Source organism: Equus asinus, chromosome 1, assembly GCF_041296235.1.
Source record: "Equus asinus isolate D_3611 breed Donkey chromosome 1, EquAss-T2T_v2, whole genome shotgun sequence".
Lineage (NCBI taxonomy): Eukaryota > Metazoa > Chordata > Mammalia > Perissodactyla > Equidae > Equus > Equus asinus.
In genome coordinates this window covers 115,496,408-115,517,975 of record NC_091790.1, presented here as the reverse complement: position 1 = coordinate 115,517,975, position 21,568 = coordinate 115,496,408, and the positions used below count along the sequence as shown (strand labels likewise).

The 21,568-nt window shown below is 39.4% G+C and overlaps 1 protein-coding gene across 2 annotated transcripts in view; it reads left to right on the top strand.

Annotated features, from left to right (window-relative positions):
* Positions 1–307: 307 nt before the first annotated feature.
* The window catches only part of SEMA3C (semaphorin 3C), a 161,968-nt gene continuing 140,707 nt past the window's right edge, over positions 308–21,568 (top strand). Inside the window, exons 1-2 of one of the 2 annotated variants that reach the window (XM_014844650.3) lie at positions 308–739; positions 2,692–2,832. In XM_014844650.3, coding sequence (XP_014700136.1) covers positions 2,730–2,832 — 103 coding nt within the window. In that variant the 5' untranslated portion in view covers positions 308–739; positions 2,692–2,729. Of the gene's footprint in view, positions 1,036–2,691; positions 2,833–21,568 lie in introns of both variants that reach the window. The other variant, XM_014844651.3, reaches the window with a different exon arrangement.

The following is a 21,568-nucleotide window of genomic DNA, read 5'->3' as shown; positions in this document are numbered from 1 at the left end:
GGTACTGGATGGGAGCCAAGGTGGAGAGGTCAACAGAATTCCTGCCTTCGGGACATTAAGGAAACGCAATAGGAAACAATACCCATTAGAGGGATAAACTTCTGCCGCGAGATCTTTGGTTTATCTTTACCGGGTTTAGAAAATTCGCTGCAGGAAAAGGACAAGACTCGTGCCCTTTTAAAAACGCATCCCTTTGCCTTAAAAGGAGGCAGCGATCCCTCTCTGGCAAAACCACAGCTTTGCGCTTTGATGTTCACCGCCCAGCCGAGCCTGCGCGCCTCCCCGGGGCTGCGGCACAGACCCGCTCGGGGCGCGCGGGAGTCGCTCGGCGCGTCCCTGCGTGTCCGGCCGCGTGTCCGGCCGCCCCGCCCCCGGCCCCTGCCGCCCCGGCTCGGCCGCCCTCGGGCGCGCTCTGGGTGGGGCCGCGCCCTGGAGCTGCGGCCGGCGCGCCGGGCCGGGGATGCGCCGCGCGCCGCGTCGCTGAAACCGGACACCGCGCGCTCGCCAGCTCCGGCCGCCGTCCATTCACTCGCAGGGGCCGCACCGAGCGCCTCGGAGACGGCTCGGGGCTCTGGGTGCCGCGGGTTCCTGTACAAAGAAGCCCGGGGGAGGGACGAAGGCGCCTCGCGGCCGGCACGCTCCAGAAAGTGAGGTCTCCTGGGGAGAGGACCGCAGACGCACGCGGAGCCGAGCGCGCCGCGGAGTGGGGGCTTCTCCGTGCCGACCTCTTCCCGCCTCGGTAAGCTGGAGCCCTTATTTTCAGCGACAGATTTCGCAGGATAGAACTTTTGGGTCTCCTGTGCGACTTTGGCACACCGGTGTGCTCTGTCTGGACGTTTTCCCAAGAGCGCGCGCTGTGCCGGAGCCGGAGCCCGGCCCCAGTGGCTCTTAGGTCGTGACACCTGCGGGGAGTGTAAAGCTGCGCGTTTCGGTGCCTTCTAAGGCAAAGTGGTTCCAGAGGACAGGAAAGAGTCCTTTTCTGACGGGATGTTAGCGTTCCATGGGTACAACTGCAAACAGCAGCAGCAGGTCGAAGTGAGTTAAAGGGAAGAAGTTGTAAAGGGGGGGGGGGGCGCGTGTCAGACACTTGTCTTCCGGCCGCTCCTCTCCTCTGGGTGGGCTTGAAGGTGCTCGCTGCGTTTGCCTGTCGTTTCATCTCCAGTGTTATTCTTTGCACTTTGTGGCAATGTGTCCCTTTGGGGAGACATATCAGATAAGATACTGATGATAGCGATATGTAAAAATGTGTAAGTATTATGAGCCTGCTTAATAAAGAGACAAAAGTTAGGCATATTTATAGCTTTTTTTTTTCTTTTGGTCTTTAACTTTATTATAAAGTCAACAAAACCAGGGAGCAAATTACTAAGGGAAAGTCACCCCATAAAATCAATTTTCTTCTAAGTTAATTTAGGGATGACAGGGTGAAGGGGTTGTGGAAGCAGGAAGGAGCTGTTTCTTTTGAAAATTACCAACGCAAACATCCCTAGGGTTTCCTCCATCTGTGTGGTAAAAGAGGCATACACTTTTCTGTCTCATAATATATGTCCCATCTAGGAAATGAACTTATAATTTTTGTTTAAAATGGCATTTTCACTTTAATCGTGCTTTTTCTTCTGTATTAATGAAGCAGTTTTTTCACTTTTTAGTGGCATTTCTTTATTGAATAAAATTAATAAGATTTTAATTTTAAAAGCCACATGATATTGAAGATCAGCATTGTAACCTGTAAAAATGAATTTCTAGATTAAACTGTCGTGCCATCTTATTGTATAATTATGCTAAACTCAAAATGGTGGGATTTCTTTTATGGTCCTGAGTTTATTTTGCATCTTGTGGCCACTGATTACATGGTACCTGATCTTCCTTGGTATTCAGAAATTAGGTAATAACATGTATAAATTTTACAGCTACAGTTGCAAACAGTAATACTTGTCTCTCTGATTTATCTTTTGCAATTTTGACAGCCCACTTTGTGGTTGATTTATTTTGAATATGCACTGGGGGATACATGGTTTACTGGAGTGCTCAGGACTAGGTCATTGGTTTGAACTTGGCACGAGTCCATGGTTACCTCATCTGTATCATTATTTAACAGCTGCATGGTCATCTGTGTAAATTGGCAGATAACTGATTCGAGTGATTTTAGTGATCAAGGATTGAGCAGAGAGAGATTTATGTGTGGAAACCCCATTTCAGAGACCATACTCTGAAAGAGCTAATGCATGTAGAAGTGTGTGGTGCATGTGACCGTCCATGTGGGATTTCCTTCCTCCTACCATATTTATGGTGGAAAGAGTTTTCATCCACTAATGCCTATTGGTACCTTCTCAAGTCTTTTCAATGTAATATGATTTTTAGAGAGAAGATCAAGTTTAAATATTGAGTTTGCCTTTGGGAATCAATAACTTTTTTGGGCTGCTTTGTTCTGCCTTAATATTATCATTATTTTGCTGTAAGATGAAACAGTTTCTTTTTTGCAAAGACTTCCAGACATGCATGAATCAAGTTAGGATTTTTCAGGTCTGAGAAGCAAAGTTCCAGCACCTCCTACTGTTAGCAGGACGGAGAAGTTCATGTGTGTCTTTTGTGAATAGAGCTCTGTCTACTTTGCTGGGTTTGTGTGTGTAGGGGGAATGTGTGCTTCTCAAATGTGAAATGAATTATAACAAACTTGTTATCTCTCTTTGAAAGGTATTTTCCCTTGGGTATCAACTTGCAAATCTGAAGAAATGGCATTCCGGGCAATTTGCGTGTTGGTTGGAGCATTTGTTTGTTCTCTCTGTGTAAAAGGATCAACTCAGCCCCAAGCAAGAGTTTATTTAACATTTGATGGTAAGAAAGTTGATAAACACTCTGGGAAAAAATGTTATTTGAAGGCTTTTTTTCTTTCTTCTCCAGATTCAAAAATTAGTAAGTTAAAGACAGTAAAATCTTGTTGAGTATTGATTAATTTAAAAAATGTTTACTGGGTTGCTTTTTGGATGACATGGCTATTTTAAATGATTGGTTAAAAGACACAAAAGCCCTCCATTGCATCTTTTTATGAAAATTCTTGGAGTATATTCTGCCCTTTTTAAAGTTTCTTCTGTGTTTGCATGTGTATGCCTGGGGAGATGAGGAGGAACTCAAAGCCTAGGATCTTAATAGTCACTTCATTTTGTTGAGAAACAGCCCCTCTTTGCCAGTCCTCACCAGCAGAAAGAGCTATGCAGCTTTAATTACTGAAAAATTTTCCCGATAAGTTTTGAGCCCTAGCCTCAAACTGGCCTCTTCTTATGTTGTTCTAATGGTGTTCCTTTTGTTTCCACAAGGAGTTCCTGAGGTTGGCACCATCTCCTAATTAATTGAAAAGGACCTAAAAGAATAGTTGGAAATAAGCTTCTGATTGCTGTTGAGTACAGAGGTTATCTTCAGAGCTTAGGGAAACGAGTGTGATTTCAAATTTTCGCCAGTGTGAAAGGTGTCAGGTCCTGTGAGGGAGTGGTTCACCAAGTGCGTGAGTGAGTTTTAATGTATGTCCTTCAGACGACTTACAGATGGTAATCGGTCAGTCACGTAACCCATTCTCATGGGACTAATGGGATAAGAAGTGGACTAGCAAGATCATCCTGTCAGTCAGGGTCATTTAGATTTTTATTTCTTCTTTCAGTTCTGTCTCTGCATGAACCTCAGTGTCAGTGGGCATATTTTCGTTTTCATTTGAGAAACGGTATACTCAGACTTTCCTATAGCAAAGTGTCTCTGAAACTCTCTTATCTTGAATTTCAAACAGCAGTATGACTGACGCTTATCAGTCAAATGGCTGGGCTTTTCTTTTCTTTCTTAACTCACCAAGTGCTTTCTCCAAGGTCATCTTAAGCACTGAGGGAGGGTTAGTTGGGACTTAGAGTGTGGGAGCTTCTAGATGCCTCCTTAGGCGCTAAGCCAGGCGTTCCCCTGACACCCTGGCTGTCCACTTAAGTGGTGAGGAAGGGAAAAACAGGCCCTTTGAACTGTCCTTTTTTTTAAATTCCTAAAGGAGCTTGCTGTGTGCTCACACCTTTTCTCCCAAGTTGAAGACTATGAAATATCTAATTAAATAAAAAAGAAAGGCGCTAAGGATAGTACAGTGTCCCCCTATTTTCTGTATTTCTCTCAGCGTGTAGAAAGATGGAGTGGTCTCCTAGATGAGGTGTCTGAATCTCTTCTCTGTGTTCCATCAAAGCTAACCAAACTTTTTTTATTCTAAACTTAACCCAAAATATGTAAATATTAAAAACAGTGTGTCACCAGGGATAAGTCAAGTCTATATTTGAGAAGACAATTAAAATTTATCTTTTACAGAGGAAATTAATTAATACAATCCTTTAAAACCAGACTTCAATACTATGTAGAGTGGTAACTGCTTTGTATGGAGTTACTGGAAGTTATGATGGGCTTTTAAATACTACATGTCTAATATTTTAAATGCTCTCAGACTTAAGACAGGTTCATGCAGAGTGAGACTGACATTAATTTATGACGAAGTAGAATACAGCATAATAAGGTAAGAATTGATTGATTTCAGATCAATCAATTCATCTGAATGTTCTATAATTCCAAGAGTCTTACTAGGAAATAATCAGACAGAGAGAATATCACTGAGTTTGGATACCGTTTTAGAGATATGTCAACAGGGAGAATAAACTTAATGAATTCCACAATTTCTAAATTAGTACAAAAAGAAACCTCCAAAATGAACTATGTATTAGGCAAAGTTCCATAGGAAAACTAACTTGGGTAAAAATAGTTGTTAAAATATATAAATTTTAGTCATTAATTTGTAGTCATTTTCATAAGAGGTTTGACTGTGTACCTGCTTGAGATGCCTATTCCAAATTTTTTATTATTTAAAGTTTCTCGTTGATTTTATGGTCACTCATCCCAGTATCCCACTGAGTAGGTTACTGAATTTCTTCCAGAATGGTTTAGTCTTGTGATCAAAATATAGAGCTTTGTCCAAGGTTGACATGTATATAATTATATATTAATCTAAATGCGTATGAATATATACTTTCATTTATTTCATATTTTAGAACATCTATTACTATTTAGCAAACGAAAATCAGAAGTTGGAAGGTGCTTTTGAGAAAACTCTGGTAATTTCGAGTTACATCGGGCAGAGGTCGTTTGTGTCTTGATGTTCTCTCATAGTGACCTTGCCTCCTGGCTCGTGTGTCTTGGAATCTTGTGCGTCACTATGACTTGCTGCTCTGTCGGGCTCTCGGGTGGAGGTTGAGAAGAGTCCTCTCAGGCTTATGTCCCTAACAGTCCAGTGAGGAATCACAGTCAGTTTAAAGGTGTGTGAAACGAGGGGTCTGTCCTCCCATCCAGGGTCCGTCCCTTCTCCTTGTTGTGGAGTGATGGAGATAACATTGGGGAAACAGTGATTTACAGATTTGCCTTCCCTGTTGGTCTAGCGCAAGGTCAACCAGATGGTCATCACTCCTATGGGAGAATGCACTTCAGATGTTCTTAATGAGTTACATTTGTGCTAGCTAAATCTTGCGTGTTAAGAGAACTGTGGCTCCTTAGACAGCACGTTTTGTAACTTTTATAATTCTCATTTTATGCCAAATAGCTTTTCCTATGAATATAAAGTTCATGCAGATGCTTTTTGTTTAAGTTGAATTTTTGCTGGAAAAAAATCCAATAGTTTGACAGACCCACATTTCATAGCATTATTGTCATTGTATTTTTTTCCTAGAAAATTGTTGGAATCTATAAGGGTCAGAGGGAAAGACAAGGCTACATATCTAATAGACAAAACTTGTTTTGCTTACTAATATGCAATGGGATGCTTTGTTAAAAAGAGTCTGCCTTCGTCCGGCAGAGATGTTAGCATGTAGTATTTTACAAATTAAGGAATAAATACTTTATAATTTGATAAAAGATACCAGATGCATGTAATTTTAAGAAAAGTTTCTGAGCTTCAGAAAAAATCGAAATATTGTCTATATTTGAACAGATATAAAATGTGATTGCTGAGTTAAATGTGTGAAATATTGTTTCTGTTTAAAAATGAGGTAGATTCTTATAATAAGATTGCTTTCTCAGCTAGTAATTCAGCTTTTGAATCTAAGATGTTCAATTTATTGACGTGAAGTTATTCGCACTATTAGCTTATTGTCCTCACTATGTCTATAGGGTCTGTAGTAATGTTTTGTTTTGTTTTTTATTAAGATAATGCTTGTTTATAATGTTTTGTAAATTGCATGTGCACATCATTATATTTCAGTTTCTGTATAGACTACGTGGCGTTCACCAAAAGTCCAGCTTTCATCCATCACCATACAAATGTCCCCCATACTCCTTTCTCCTCCCCCTTCCCCTCTGTTCTCTGTATCTGTGTGTTTGTTGTTTGTTTATTTTTTATCTTCCACGTATGAGTGAGGATAAAGAAGATATAGTAATCTTTAGTTCTGATATTGATAATTTGTGTCTGCTTCCTTAATGTTCTGACTGATCTGTTTAGAGCTCAGTTTTTCCATTTTATTGATCTCTTGAAATAATCAGCTTTTCATTTTGTTGTTTTTTTTCCTATTATTTTCTGTTTAATATTTCCTTGATTTATCCTCTAAAGTTCAGTTATCTTGTTTCTTCTTGCTTTGTGTTTAATTTGCTCTTCTTCTTGGAACTTCTCAGTGTGGGAATTTAGGTCACTGGTTTGAGAACTTTTACTAATATAAGCTGTTATGCTATAAATTTCCTTTGAGACACTGCTTTTATTGTGATAAATATTTTGATAAAACGTGTTTTGACTTTCAATGGGTTCAAAATGTCTTCTCACTGCTCCTGTTATTTTTTCTTTTATCCATGGGTTATTTGGAAATATGTTGTGTAATTTACAAATATTTGGGTATTTTTAATGTATGTCTCTGTTATGGATCACCAGTTTAGTTTCTTGTCAGAGAACATACATCATATGCTTCTAATTCTTTAAAATAGATTTAAACTCGTTTTACAAAAGGGAATGTAGTCTGTCTAGAGAAGAATGTGCGTTCTGCGGTGGTCGCACAGTGTTGCATTACTGCCAATTAGATTCAGTCAGTTGATAGTTTGTTGTGTTTTCTATATCCTTACTGATTTTCTGTCTGCTTATTCTGTGAATTACTGGCAGAACAGGTTGAACTCTCCCACTATAATGGATTTGTCTGTTTCTCTTTTCAGTTCTATCAGTGTTCGCTTGAGGTTTTTGAATTTCTGTTATTAGGTACTGAGGGTTTTGTCTCCTTAATTGATCTCTTTTCCATTTTGAAATATCCTTGATTATTCCTGGGAATAATCTTTGTTCTAAAAAGGATTTTGTCTGTATGTAACTTTTATCTTTTTTTTATAATGAAAAATACCGACAAAATTTTAGTTATAGTTAAGTGGGGAACATGTTCGTCGTGATTCCAATGGCCTCTGGGAAATTTTTATTAAAATGTTGGGAAATAAGTTTCAACAGACATATATTTTTATATATATGTATATAAATGTATGAACATTCGATTGGCAATGTGGTAAAGTAAGAACAGCATTTACATGGAAATAAAAATATCAGGGTTTTCAACGTGTGATTCTTCACTAATTAACTCTGAAATTTCATCAGAACCTCAGTTCCCCTAACCAGATAAAAAACAAATCAGACTACATTTTCTCTAAGACCCCTTCTTGCCCATGTAAATATATTACATGATATTTAAGCTGAATTTTGTGTTATAAATATCACCTCCTTCGAGGAAGTCTTCTAGGATAATTCCCTTCGATGCTTTCCACAACATTTTGTATGAATGACCTGGGCAAGCGAACAACAAAGCTGGAGAAACAAGTTTCAAAACCTCATGGATTTCAGAGTCGTGCAAAACCAGTTTTAAATCATGGTTGCCTTCTGCTTTCTGGGTGTGCTTCATCTCCCTCATCCAGGATTTGTCATCTGTAAAATGGGAATAACACCCTTCATAGAACTGTTTTGAAAATTAAATGAATGACGTTTGTAAAGTGTGTTGTGTGGTGTGTAGTGTGCATCCTGTGACAACACACAAGGGCTTGTGTCGGAGTTAGGGTTTGTAGATTTCTGTGGGGCAGAAGTGTGGTCTTCATTTGTGCTGCGATCACTTCCCCTCCACTTAGCATAGAGACTGATATTGGTTATTGCTCAATAAATGTGGAGTTAACGTAAATATTGATACCCCTTACCACTCCACCTCCCCACCTAATAGAGCCTTGGTACACCACAACCACCCTTCAGTGATTCTGATTAATTTAAAACAATGACAGATACTGGGTAGAATGCAATGGAATATTCGTTTCTTCATCATAGTGCTAGTATGTAACCAGCTGGAGAGAGGACTTTTTGTTACTTTGCCAGCAGATGGCTTTAGGATCCATCCCCTGATACATAGCTGATGGTCAAGTGTTTTCTATCTACCTCCAAATTTTTTCCACGTTATACACTAAAAATGCAGTGTATTCTGGGAATTCAACTTTTAAATTAACCTTTTCTGGTTAATTCTCAATCTCCTTCTAATTATTGTTTCCTTCCCCAACAGACGTGTCCCCTCTGTAAATTTTGGATATTTCCTGTCAGAGAGTTTTTGTGTGTTTTTATTAGGAGCCTAGTTTTCCAGTATTAGAGGGAAGAGGCCTCCTCTATACTCAGCCTTTCATGGGGCCTTGACTGATGGCTGTTGGAGATGTCATCTTAATCCTTAATACCGTTGGCATCTGTCTATGCTAGCACGCCTAGATATGTCTAAACTGTTAAAGTATTTATTGCCCCAAATGCGTTATTTTTTTAAGATTATTTTTTTGGTGAGGAAAATTGGCCCTGAGCTAACACCTGTTGCCAGTCCTCCTCTTTTTGCGTAAGGAAGATTAGCCCTGAACTAACGTCTCTGCCTGTCTTCCTCTATTTTGTATGTGGGACGCCACCTCAGCATGGCTTGATGAATGGTGTGTGGGTCTGCACGTAGGATCTGAACCCATGAACCCCAGGTTGCTGCAGTGGAGCACATGAACTTAACCACTACGCCACTGGTCCAGCCCAAGATTTTTTTTTTTAAGTCCTATTTTTTCTGATGAGCTTGAGCTTGATAAGAACCCAGTCTCTTTGGTTTACTTATGATCGTCATGGAATAAGCATGGCTCGAAGTTGTAGACAACCGTTGGCCACTCTTGGGGCATTTAAGAGTGTTGTAAACCTCAAGAAGAGGGGTGTGTGGGATAGTTTCTGATCTGTTTCTGCACCATGATGTGAAGAATATCTGTATAAATATGTCCATAGAGCTTTGTAAACAAAATAAAATACAAATAGAAATATATCTGTAGACATACCAAGCGTAGGTGATATACATACTCCTAAAGCAATGGCTATTAAATATTGTATTAGATTTTTTTCCCATGCCTGTGATGAGTAAATTGAAATGTATTCAGGAATATTTACTCTTTGGAATACTTTGTGTGTGAAGAAACTGATAGACCTTAATATTTGAATTGAAATTTAATTACTGGATTTGTTAATCTTACATGAGCTAATGAGGATATATATCAGGTTACTCAAGTAGCACAGTTCCTTGTTTGTATTTTAAGACTGGATATCAACTGCAATTCAGAAGTTAGCTCACCCAGAACTACATGGCAGCTCTGCTTCTGATACCAAAGAAACAATAATTCGCTCATGTGGGTGTTCGTCTCTACAGGACAAACCTCTGAGTTATCAGACATTACTTTTTAAGTAATCCTGATGAATACTGGATTACCGTTTTTGTTTATATGTTTTTAGGTCTGGTGAGATAATACCCTGAAATAAAGAGGTCGACTAGCACTCAGGTGCACCCAGGATCACATAGGCTCCACAAGCCTGAAGAGCATTTCACTGAACAGGCAGCGCCTGGCTCCACTTCATGTTTCCTTTGGGGTCAGAACTCTCATGAGTTGTCAAGGTGCCCATGCAAATATTTTAAAGCACTTGTGAAGCTATGACAGCACAAAAATAAATTCATTGATAGTTAAATGCATGGCAGAAAAGCCAATTGTCTGTGACTGCTATTGAGTCTTTGCTTGTGTCGACTAGAACAGTAAAGACTCCTAACTGCTCTCACCTTGTTTAAGCTTGTGGGTAAATTGCCTAAAACTTAAAAGGAAAATGGCAGCTAAAAGATTAAGAGACTATAAAAGTTTCTACTGTTTGGATACATTTGTCCTTTGCTAATATTGGCCAATTTTCCAGCCCAAGGTTGAGTTTTTCATTTACGTTTACATGAGCATGACAGTGGTTTAAGAACGTAGAAATGTCAGTGTGAGTTGCATTGGAAAACAAGTATATTAACGGTAGAGACCTGTGTAGGGTTACCAGTTCTTTCTGTGATTTACTTTGTGATTCTTTTTGCCTTCTTATGGTGCTGAATTTTCTTTAATAAAGTTGTAAGTCTCCAGGTCATTGATAATATTTAAATGAAAGACGATGGCATTTGACAAACGTCCTTTAATATCTGCCTCATTTGACAAGAAGCTGAGTTAGTTAAACAGCACATGAAAGGACCCCTGTGGACTAGCGAGCTGAACCCCAAAGCTGAAGAATTGTATTGAACAATAAACTCCAAATAATAAATCGCCTCCTTATGAACACTGGTAGCATTAGCATGACAAGGCACATTTGCTGAGAAGAGTTTGTCTCACGGTTGCCTGAGAGATAAAAATAAAGCAGTGGTTCTTGATTTCTCCATTAATCTTGCAGAATGCTCACTCTGGTTATGTTGAATCTTCTGAAATATTTAGTTCTTGGGAAAACTTGTGTTACTCTAGTTTCTTTTCTTTCCCCTTCCGATGGTTTCAGTTAAATGACAATTAAGCATCTTAAATAACACCTGCATGTTTTCATGAACCCAAACTCAACAAGGCATGTTGTGTGATTAAGAAGCTGTCTGCATTCTTCCCCCTGAGAGTGTCATAGAAATCAGGAAGGGAACCATGAATGCGAGTGTGAGCTGATGCTACCTAAACCTTAAGGAGCCTTAAGTAGAGCAGTGCTAAATTTGTGATGCAAAGAGCAAGTTGAAACCGTCATAAAATACAACGGGAATAGAAGATGAGAAGAAATTGCCAAGAGATTCCATATGTCTATTTTCCTCTATAATATCTATTGGTATAGGACTCTAGTAGTCAAAATAAGACAAAATCCATTTCATAGCCTTGAATTGGAGGAAAGAAGCTTTAAGTATTGCAAAGAATGTCTCTTGGAGATATTAGGATAGAAATGTGTTCCCTGATATGCTGTAGATATTTTTAAAGAGATTTTTAGGAAAAAGTTGGAAACCCGTGTTTTCCTGTCATAAAAAAGTAATTCTTGTTCTAGGTGAGTTTTCTCAGATTCTAATAATCTTAATTCTGTTGCCACAAGATGATGTTGTGATGGTAAGCGATTCCTGCAACTGGGGACAAAGAAAGGATGCTGTGGTGATCTGAAGTGAGAGGCATGAGCTCATGTGCCATGTTCATTGAGATCAATTCAAAGCAATACCATGAAAAAAAGTGTCATGTTCATGATTATCCATAGATATGTGTAGACATTTATGATTGAACTCTCCATCAAATGAAGATGGCGTAAGGAATGCTAGGTAGCTTATTTTAAATCTGCCACATGTGGATCAAATATGTGATATGTTGATGTTCACACATGTGGAGAAAAAGTATTTGTTATACAGCCGTTCTTTGCGGTTTTGATAGAAAAACCTAGAACTCCAGATCTGCATTTTCCATTCTTCATAGATGTATGCTACTGTTTTGTCTTATGTGTTGCTAAAGTAGTTTTGGTAGTTTATCTGTATCTGTTGTAATAATCACTAACGTTCATATTGCCCTTGTGCCGGGCACTAACCTCAGTGTTTCATGTGATCTCATCTAATTCTCTAGTCATACTGTCAACAGGCATTATTTTTATCTTCGTGAATGGAGATACAGAGAAAGTAACTTGCCCGAGGTCACAGGGACGGAACGGGACACGATTAAAACACAAGCGGTCAGACTCCAGAGCCATTTCCGTAGATGCTGCTAGTGTTAGTTTTAAGCTCCAAAAAACATCAAAATTAAAAGGATGTTTTTTCAGGAAGGCATTCTCTGAGCTGGCTGTATCGTGTTAGAGGTGTCTAGTCCACCTTCACTTTTCTCTTAGAACATGAAGCTTTCCTGAAAATAAAGGAGGTAGTATTCATTCTCTACGCCAGCCCTAAATCCCCCTGTAATTTCAGCTTCATCAAGGGGAGGATGAGGGAGTTCCCCGGGAAGGTGTTTGTTGTGTTGCTGTGGGTGAGGCCTCCCTGTGGGCTGTGGGAGCGCGTCTGAGCTCAGGCAAAGGACAACTACAGAAAGTTTGTTAGTCACTCTCCTAGCCTCGCTGTGCCAGTTTATCAGAGTGTGTCTCCATAGGCTCAGTGTGGCCTACTTCATCTTAAAGAGAAAAAGATGGATTCAGGTATTCTGTTTTATGGGTACCATTGCAGCGTCAACTAAATATAGCACTGAGACACACTCAATTTCCCATTTCCTAAATATCTTTTATATAACAAGGTGTAAAGAACTATTATTTAGGTTTTAGCTCCATTACTGTCAAAAAACAAAAGTATTGAAGAAGAGAGCCGCAAGCTTTGGGCTCATCCCGGCAATCGGTGCCTCCTGCGTGTGCATTATGTGTTCCTGAGGACCTCTGTTGTAAGGAAAACAGATGTCAAACCAAGGTGCAGAGGGCTAGATGTTTCTGAGGCAGAACGTGAGCTGGCGAGAGGGCAGGTGGAGGGAGAGCAGGGCTGATCCGCGAGCTGGTCCAGGGCTGCCCCGGCCGCCGAGCCACGTTCTGAGCTGTTGAAGACGCAAGGATCTTCTACATTTCCAAGGGGCCTCCGTCGTCTGGACCCTGCCTTCTCAGTCAGTAGAAATTCACTGCCTTGAGCACTCGACTATGATACGTCACTTCTGCAGAGTGCGTTTCCCCTTTTGGAGAATTTCCACGTGTTGTCTTGTGTGGTACAGGATGCCTATGAAGTGGTGGGTGTGGAGGCCCAGAGAGGCCACGTGTCTTGGTGGAAGACCTACAGGTTGATGGTGGCAGAGCCAAGACCAGAAAAGGGAAATTAGGTCAAAAGAGGAAAATTAATTGTGAGCTGTCCTTGTAGAGAATCAGATAACTCTGCAGATGCCTGTTACAAAATCTGGAGAAAGGCCAGGCCATTCATATGAGTATTAACAAATTTCCCCCATGCTATTTGCTTCACAGAGTATGCACAACCCTCTGGCTTTAATATACCTTGAAGTGTTAATTAATGACTGATTTTTAGCAATAATTTATAGAATATTATATGTCAGACTTTAAATATATTTAACACCACATTAGAAATGCCTGTACATTCTCTTTCAAAAGATAGAGGCAATTCATAAATACCAAAAATTCACATTTTTATTTGTCTCTGATTCACGTAGATTAATAAACATACTTTCCGTGTCTTGCCTTTCTCAAGTTACTGATCTATAGTCAAGAGTTTCATTTGATGTGCTGTGTGCACCAGGATCCCATTTTCCCCTTCTTCAGTCCCTAATATATATAATATATTTTACAGAATATATATGTTCTGCAGTATAATTTTACAGAAGATAATTGCTGTTCCTCTAAGAAGAGGGTCACACTGCTGACCTCACAAAAAGAAAGCTTGAGTCTCTGTAGGAGTAACAGTACTAAAAAAGTGGCTGCTGAATTCTTTCATGAAAAACATTATTTTAAAATTGAGGGATGATTGCCATACAGCGTTACATTGGTTTCAGCTGTACAACATCGTAATTTGACATTTGTGTGCGTTGTGAAACGGTTGCCATAATAAGTCTAGTTACTGTTGGTCACCGTGCAGAGTTAGTACAATATTCTTGACTATATTTCCAGTGTTGTACTTATTTATTCTATAACTGGAAGTTTGTGCCTCTTACTCCCTTTCACCCATTTCTCTTCCTTCCTAGTCTCCCTCCTCTCTGGCAGCTACCAGTCTGTTCTCTGTATCTGCGTCCAGGTTTGGTTTGGTTTTGTTTTTTGGATTTCACATATAAGTGAAATCATGTTGTATTTGTCTTTCTCTGTCTGACTTATTTCACTCAGCATAATGCCCTCAAGGTCCATCTGTGTTGTTGCAAATGGCAGGATTTCATTCTTTTTTATGGGCGAGTAGTATTCCCATCATATATATATATATATATATATACACTGCATATTTTTTATCCATTCATCCATTGATGGGCACTTAGGTTGTTTCCATGTCTTGGCTATTGTAAGTATTGCTACAATGAACATAGAGGTGCATATAGCTTTTTGAATTAGTTTTTTGTTTTCTTTGGATAAATACCCAGAAGTGGAATTGTTGGATCATATGTTAGTTCTATTTGTAATTTGTTGAGGAACCTCCATGCTGTTTTCCACAGTGGCTGCACCAGTTTACTTTCCCACCAACAGTGCAGGAGGGTTCCCTTTTCTCCACATCCTTGCCAACACTTAGTGTCTTTTTGATAACAGCCATTCTGACAGGTGTAAGGTCAGATTTGCATTTCCCTGATGATTAGTGATGTTGAACATCTTTTCATGTGCCTGTTGGCCACTTGTATATCTTCTTTGGAAAAACGTCTGTTCAGGTCCTCTGCCCATTTTTTCATTGGATTTATTTTTTGATATTAAGTGGTATGAATTCTTTATACATTTTAGATATTAATCCCTTATCAGATGTATGATTTGCAAATATCTTCTCCCATTCAGTAGGTTGCCTTTTCGTTTTGTTGATGCTTTCCTTTGCTCTGCAGAAGCTTTTTAGTTTGCTTTAGTCCCATTTGTTTATTTTTGCTTTTGTTTCCCTTGCCTTTGGAGCCAGGTCTAAAAAACATCGCTAAGACTGCTGTCAAGGAGCTTTTTGTTGTGAGTGCAGTTGAGTTGATTCTGACTCCTAGCGAGTCTGTGTACAGCAGAGCAGAACCCTGCCAGGGCTTTGTTCACCATTCTCTCACCTTCTGGCTGCTATTAATCGTTTTCCATGGCCAGTTTTTTTGGAAGTGGGTGGCCAGGTCCTTTTTCCTAGTCTGTCTTAGTCTGGAAGCTCCACTGAAACCTTTCTGCCATAGGTGACCCTGCTGGTGTTTGATGGTGCAAGATAATGTGCCAGCTTCATTCTTTTGCCTGCGACTGTCCATTTTTCAAACCACCATTTAATGGAGTGACTGTCCTTTCTTCGTTGTATATTCTTGTCTCCTTTGATGTAAATTAATTGACCATATATGTGAGGGTTTATTTCTGGGCTCTCTATTCTGTTCCATTGATCTGTGTGTCTGTTTTTGTGCCAGTACCATGCTGTTTTGAGTACTACAGCTTTGTAATATAGTTTGAAATCAGGGATCATGATGCTTCCAGCTTTGTTCTTCTTTTTCAAGGTTGTTTGGCTGTTCAGGGTCTTCCGTGGTTCCATACAAATTTTATAATTACTTGTTCTAGTTCTGTGAAAAATGCCATTGGAATTTGATAGGGATTGCATTAAATCTGTGGATTGCTTTGGGTAGTATGGACATTTTAACAATGTTAATTTTTCCAATCCATGAGCATGGAATATCTTTCCATTTATTTGTGTCTTCTTCAGTTTCTTTCATCTGTTTCTTACAGTTTTCAGGGTACAAGTCTTTCACCTCCTTGGTCAAATTTATTCCTGGGTATTTTATTCTTTTTGATGCAATTGTGAATAGGATTGTTTTCTGATTTCTCATTCTGATAGTTTGTTGTTAGTGTATAGAAACAGATATTTGTATAATAATTTTGTATCTTGCAACTGTACTGAATTTATTTATTAGTTCTAACAGTTTTTTGGTGGAGTCTAGCATCATGAAAAACATCTTTCCTTAGTATAGAATTTCACTTTCTAAGGATAGAGTCAATTATGGAGGGGGGTATATATGTGAGTAAAAAGAGCAGCACTGTCTGCACACACACACACACACACACACACACACACGACGCCTGCTCTATGAGTAAAGATCCGTTCTATCTCAATACCAATTTGGTCTTTCCTAAGTGAATATTCTCTTTTAAATGCATATAACAAAAACTGAGAAGTCATAAAAAAGCTATTATATTCTTGGTATCATTTTAAATGTGTTATTTCTATGTTTTTACCTTACAATTTCAAATACCACAAATTTATAATATAGTAATTGGATAATTAGCTTGGCGAACACTTTAGTACTTAAATTGCTACTGTAACATTTAGATGTATGGTAACAGCTTGGTGCAAGTGGGCTGAGGAACAGAAAAGGGCACTCTGTGACTTAACGTGTTTGAGCATTGCCTCCCTCCCCTTGCTGATGGCTGGTAAGAGTGGGATCACAAGGGCTTGCTGAATAGCAGCCTGTCAGAGAGAGGTAATGCACTTTTAGTACATGTAACAGGAGTGTGCTGGAAGTGAACTGGGCGATCCTATGTAAAGGCACCGTAAAATGCACACCTAACCTTGTTCACTACGTTTTGCCCCTTTAACAGCCAGTGGAGTCTTGCAACCCAAGTTGCTGTGTTACTATAGTTAGCATCGATCGCCGAGGAGTTAGCGAGTTCCATTTATAGCATGTGAAACATAATCTTTCCTTATGTGCTTCTGTTTTCTGAAATCTTCTTTTCACAAAATTTAGATTAGAAAAGACCTTTTCTCTTTTGTGAGTAGACAAAACTTTGTATAAACTGTGTGAAGTGCACCAAGAGGGCGCCTCATTCATTACTGAAATTTGATAATGAACACAGGGGATCCGAAGATTTGCCACAGCACGAACAAAATTAGAAACTGAGAGTAAGGGGAGTGGAAGCCCCTGGTGTTCCTGACCTTGCTTATTTGGGTCAGGTACAAGTAGTGTATGTGGCCTTGGGGTCTCTTGAATGATTGAGACTATTACATGTAAAAACACAATTCCAATGGAACTGTAATTCTAAACACAGGGGCCTGTTTAATGAATAAGTCAGTAGTAGGAAAGTCATTTTAAAATTGGCTTGTATAAAATAAATCATTTTTATTGAATTTCGTTATGGAATTAGAGTTATGTCTATATGTACATAAATCATTCAATAGGCCGAATTGAAAACTTGTAATAAAGAAACTTAAGATGATGACCAGGCTTGTAGAAGTTTTGATGATATGATGTGGTGAATATTTTGGAGCTCTTTTTATAACTTTTTCACTCTCTTAAATATATACTGTCATAATTCAAGAAAAAACAAAACCTCATGACTTAAATTATCCTTTCATTTGAAAAGACTTGCTGGATAATTTATTTTGTGTCAGTTGCCAGTAAAAGCCTTAAGCATTCCCTAAACATTATCGACCTAGTTCTGTATTCCCACCTAAACATTATGGCGTCATAACGGTGCAGACCTGGGAAGAGACTGAAGTCTTGTTGCTATTAATACACAAATCTGGGTTTAAGTAGAAGCCTCTTTCTGGCATCAAGGCTTCAACTTTTGTTGGTCCATCCAGCCAGCTTGTCGCTCCATAAATTCAGGCTCATGGGGTATTTTCGTTCTTTTCTTTTCCCTGAACAGTAATACTCTGAACATTCCAAGAGACCAGAACATTGAGCTGGAATAAAACAATGAGTGTATTATCATCACCAAAAGAGCATTTTGAGTTTTATTAGAAGAAACCAATTAGGGTGTTGTTTTCAAGCCCAGGGCTTGGCACGGCTTCAGAAGGTTACTTTCCAGAGTCGAGCAGGGTTTAGCTGGCACGGGGGGCCGAGCTTTAACTTGGGGTCTTGACAGCTTAAAAACATGCAATTGGGATTTTTTCTTTAAGCTGATTCTCTTAAAAGCCATGCTTCCTGCCACTGTTCAACATAATTGCATCAATTCCATTTTCCTGCCGATAGGACTGGTGTGAAAACCCAATTATATATAATTTTTTCTGGGGGATCTGATAATGCGTAGGTCCTGTGCCATTGTGTTCTTATTTCAATATCTAAAGAAGGGTAAATGAAGAGATCTTTATGATACTATTATATAGTTTGATTATTCATTTAATTATATTGACTGCAGTGGGATAAGCAGTTTTCTATTACATGAGCAAAAGAACGGTCAATAGACTATGTTTTGTCAAAGGAAAAAGCACCTCATGTCACTTTGCTCAGAATAATAAAATATTCTGATTTCACGTGAAAGGAGATGATTGCCTCTCTCCTTATTATGTCTGTAATATCTTTGTCTCTTTTTTAATGTGTTTATTTTTAACAGTTTGTCTTCATGGAATCTTTTACCATGATCTGTATTGGTTTGCTTCATCTCGTATCTTTCTACTTTTCTGATATGTATTTGATGCTTTTCTATGCATAGAGTTATGTACAGATATTTCAGATATTAAAAGTGTAAGATGTACTTACCTTGCATTTATTTTCTTTGCATCCCCTCTTTGGTTTTTCTTCTTCTTTAATCGAAGTGAGAAAAAGATTGTCAAGCTGAGCCTGGAATTTCCATGAGATGGAGAAAACCTCAGGGCTCAGGTGCTGTTGGAGTACAGTAGGAATCGAGTTAAAGTGGCCTGGAGTTAAGATGTGCATTTGTTTGTGCTTTGAAAATGAAACTCAGTGCCGTAAGCACTTACGTGAAATTACCTTTGAAAGAAATACTGTCTTTGGTTTCCAAATTTTACAATAAATGTTTGATACTAAGGCAGAATTTTAAAACCTTTTCTGAAATTGCTTCTGGGAAAAAATACATATATTAGATTTTTAATAACTAAGGATAAATTTGCCAAGGTGCATTAAGAGCGTAGACATTTTTCAAGGTATGTGAGTATCTGTGTTAAAGCTCCAGCAGTATAAATTATGTTCACCTTAAAGTGGAAGCCAGAAAATCTGGTTAGAATTGATTCTTGGCAAATTATGGGTCAATATGAGAAAAAGCTTTTAGGCTTTTGTAAAGAATGTTGTGTACATCTGTCTCTTATTCCTTTGCTCCCCTCTCATGCGCCTTACTTGAGACAGATTCGGTTATTACTCAATTAAAATAAAGAGACCAAATTCACAAATATTTTGGATTGCCCACCTTGTGCAATGTTGTGTTGCATCCATAGGTACAAGGAGGAGGATGGCGTCCTCCCCTTGGTGACCAGCTGTTGTAGGTGACAAGGTAGGCCGACTGCATAAATAACTATTACACCAGGCACAACCTGATGTGTTCCATAAAAGTGGCACAAACACCTCATAGAAGAGGCCAGTTTTGAAATAAAAATGTTATCTGAAATTGGCTTAGAATATTGTCTTTAAACCCATCAGGGACATTAATCATTCTGCTGACAGGGATTACAGTTTTTATCATGCCTGTAAACTGGGTTGAGAGGGGAGTTCTCTTGGAATGCCCAGGCACAGGTTGTGCACTTAACCAATGGTCTCCAAGCCTCTGAGGCAAAGACGTTTTGCTGGGTTTTGTTTCGGTGTTTACCTCCGATTTCCCAGCAGTCTTGTGACTATACAGAATCATGACCGCCTGACTGATCAGTTGACAAACAGCTTGACTCCAGTTTGCCAGATTGTCTTCAGATGTCCAGGGCATTAAAAATCCTCAACTGTCTATAGAGGTCGGGGGGTAGGGGGCTGTTTTTAGAATCCTCTCCATTTCTCAATTTCCTAACCTCTTGTTTCTTCTCTCTCTCCCTCTGTCCCACACACACACACACAATCTGGGCCATATTTGAGGGATAGAGCAAAGGCATGAAGGAGCCTGTCTTAAATATCAGAGGTTCAAATATTTAGTCTTCAGAAACATCTTTCAAGCCCCAGTGATTCTGCGTCAGAGTTCAGAGCTCCTTTCTCAGGGCTTTCACTCCATCATTAGGCTACAAGGCAAAAGAAATTAGACCAGGGAAAAATTTCTAATTCTGAGTTTTTTGGATGACTGATAAGGGTAAACCCAAGACCTCAGAACAGTGACTCTGAATGTTGTCTACACGTTAGTCACCTGGGAGCTTTAAAATCCCGATGCCAAGGCCACACCCTGACCACATAGGGCAGTATGTGTAGGAAGGGGGTGCAGAAACTAGTGTTTTTACACTACCCAGGGGGTTCCGGTCTGAAGTTATGTTTCAGAACCACTGCCTCCAAGTCCCGAAGGTTCAGTTTCTGTTGGAGAACGTGAATCTCCGGGGAACTCCTTTCAACAATGGAAGAGAACTCTACAGTCTATTGCTGTAACCCATTTCCGAAGTTTAGAGTCTTTGCTAAACATTGAAATTTCGCCCCTTTACTCAGCCACTGAGATTTTCAATGTCAGAGAAATCATCCTTAGTGTAGCCACATCCAGCTTGAGTATTGACAACCCATTGAGAGAACAAGTCCCTGTCACTCACTTCTCTGCAAATATGAGGATCCACTCAAAGCCGTGGCCTAGAAAATCATGCTCTGTTTCCTGTTTCCTTCGTATTCTGAAATGTAGGGGCATCTCAGTGAGATTCTTGACAACCTAAGCTGCGTCTTGGTTTAGGCGACCTCATAAGGCCCAGCATGGAGCCTGGTGCTCAGATGGTTAAATAAGAGATGTGTAGTGGATACCCTCTCATAGACGGTTTCATTGGGAGGTGCTTTGTGTCCAGTTGTCGAATAGCAGACTCTAGGAGGTAAAGAGGCCCTATATATAGTGGTGGTAGTGGTGGGGAAAGTGGGAGCAGACGTAAGACAGGGAAGGTGTGTTCTCAGTAAAAAATTTAACCTGCCGTAATGACAGCAGGTCCTGGTCCTTTTGGTATATCATTCTTTTTCCAGACTTTTTAATGATGTACGATGCAAAGTGGATGCTTAATAAACACTTGAAAATTAAAGAATGAATGAATTATATCTGCACACACAATTTTAAAGCATGGAGGGAAACAGAACTAGGTCCGAAAGCTCTATGTTCCAGGATCATAAGGTGTCAGTAATCTAAAGAGGCCTTTCTTAGTACGCTTAGAACCTTCTTCTTAGCATATCACCTTCGTTTAGGTTTCTGTCCTTGTACTGTCATCCTACTGTTGTCATGTAGGCAGGAGAGCCAGGGTTAGTGGCTTTCATTAGCTTATGAAACATTTCTGTGTAATTACAGTCAAAGAATTTCTGGAGAAAAATACTGTGTGTGGGGTTATGAGGTAGAAATAAACCAGTCAATCTCATAGGCAGGTTGATAATAAACAGAACACAAGTTGAGTACTTTGGGCCTTTGAAAATGTCCATATTGACTGTAAAGGATTTGTCATGTTTACTTGCTCATATTAAAAAGACATGAATTAAAAATTTTACGTGGCCGTTGTCGAGAGCTTTATGGTCTAAGTTTCAGTGCATCAATGTGATGTCTTTCATTAGATGAAACAAAAAATTCTGTTTTTGTGGAAGTTTAACAGCTTAGTATAATGCACAATATGCCTAATATGGGAAAATTCAGAAAAACAGATTTTGCTCACTGGATGCAGTTTAGGAAGGAGAAGAAAACCAGACAGCTGTCTGATTACACGAAACAGCAAGTGGTATTCTAGGACGTTGCCTGCTTTTAGGATTC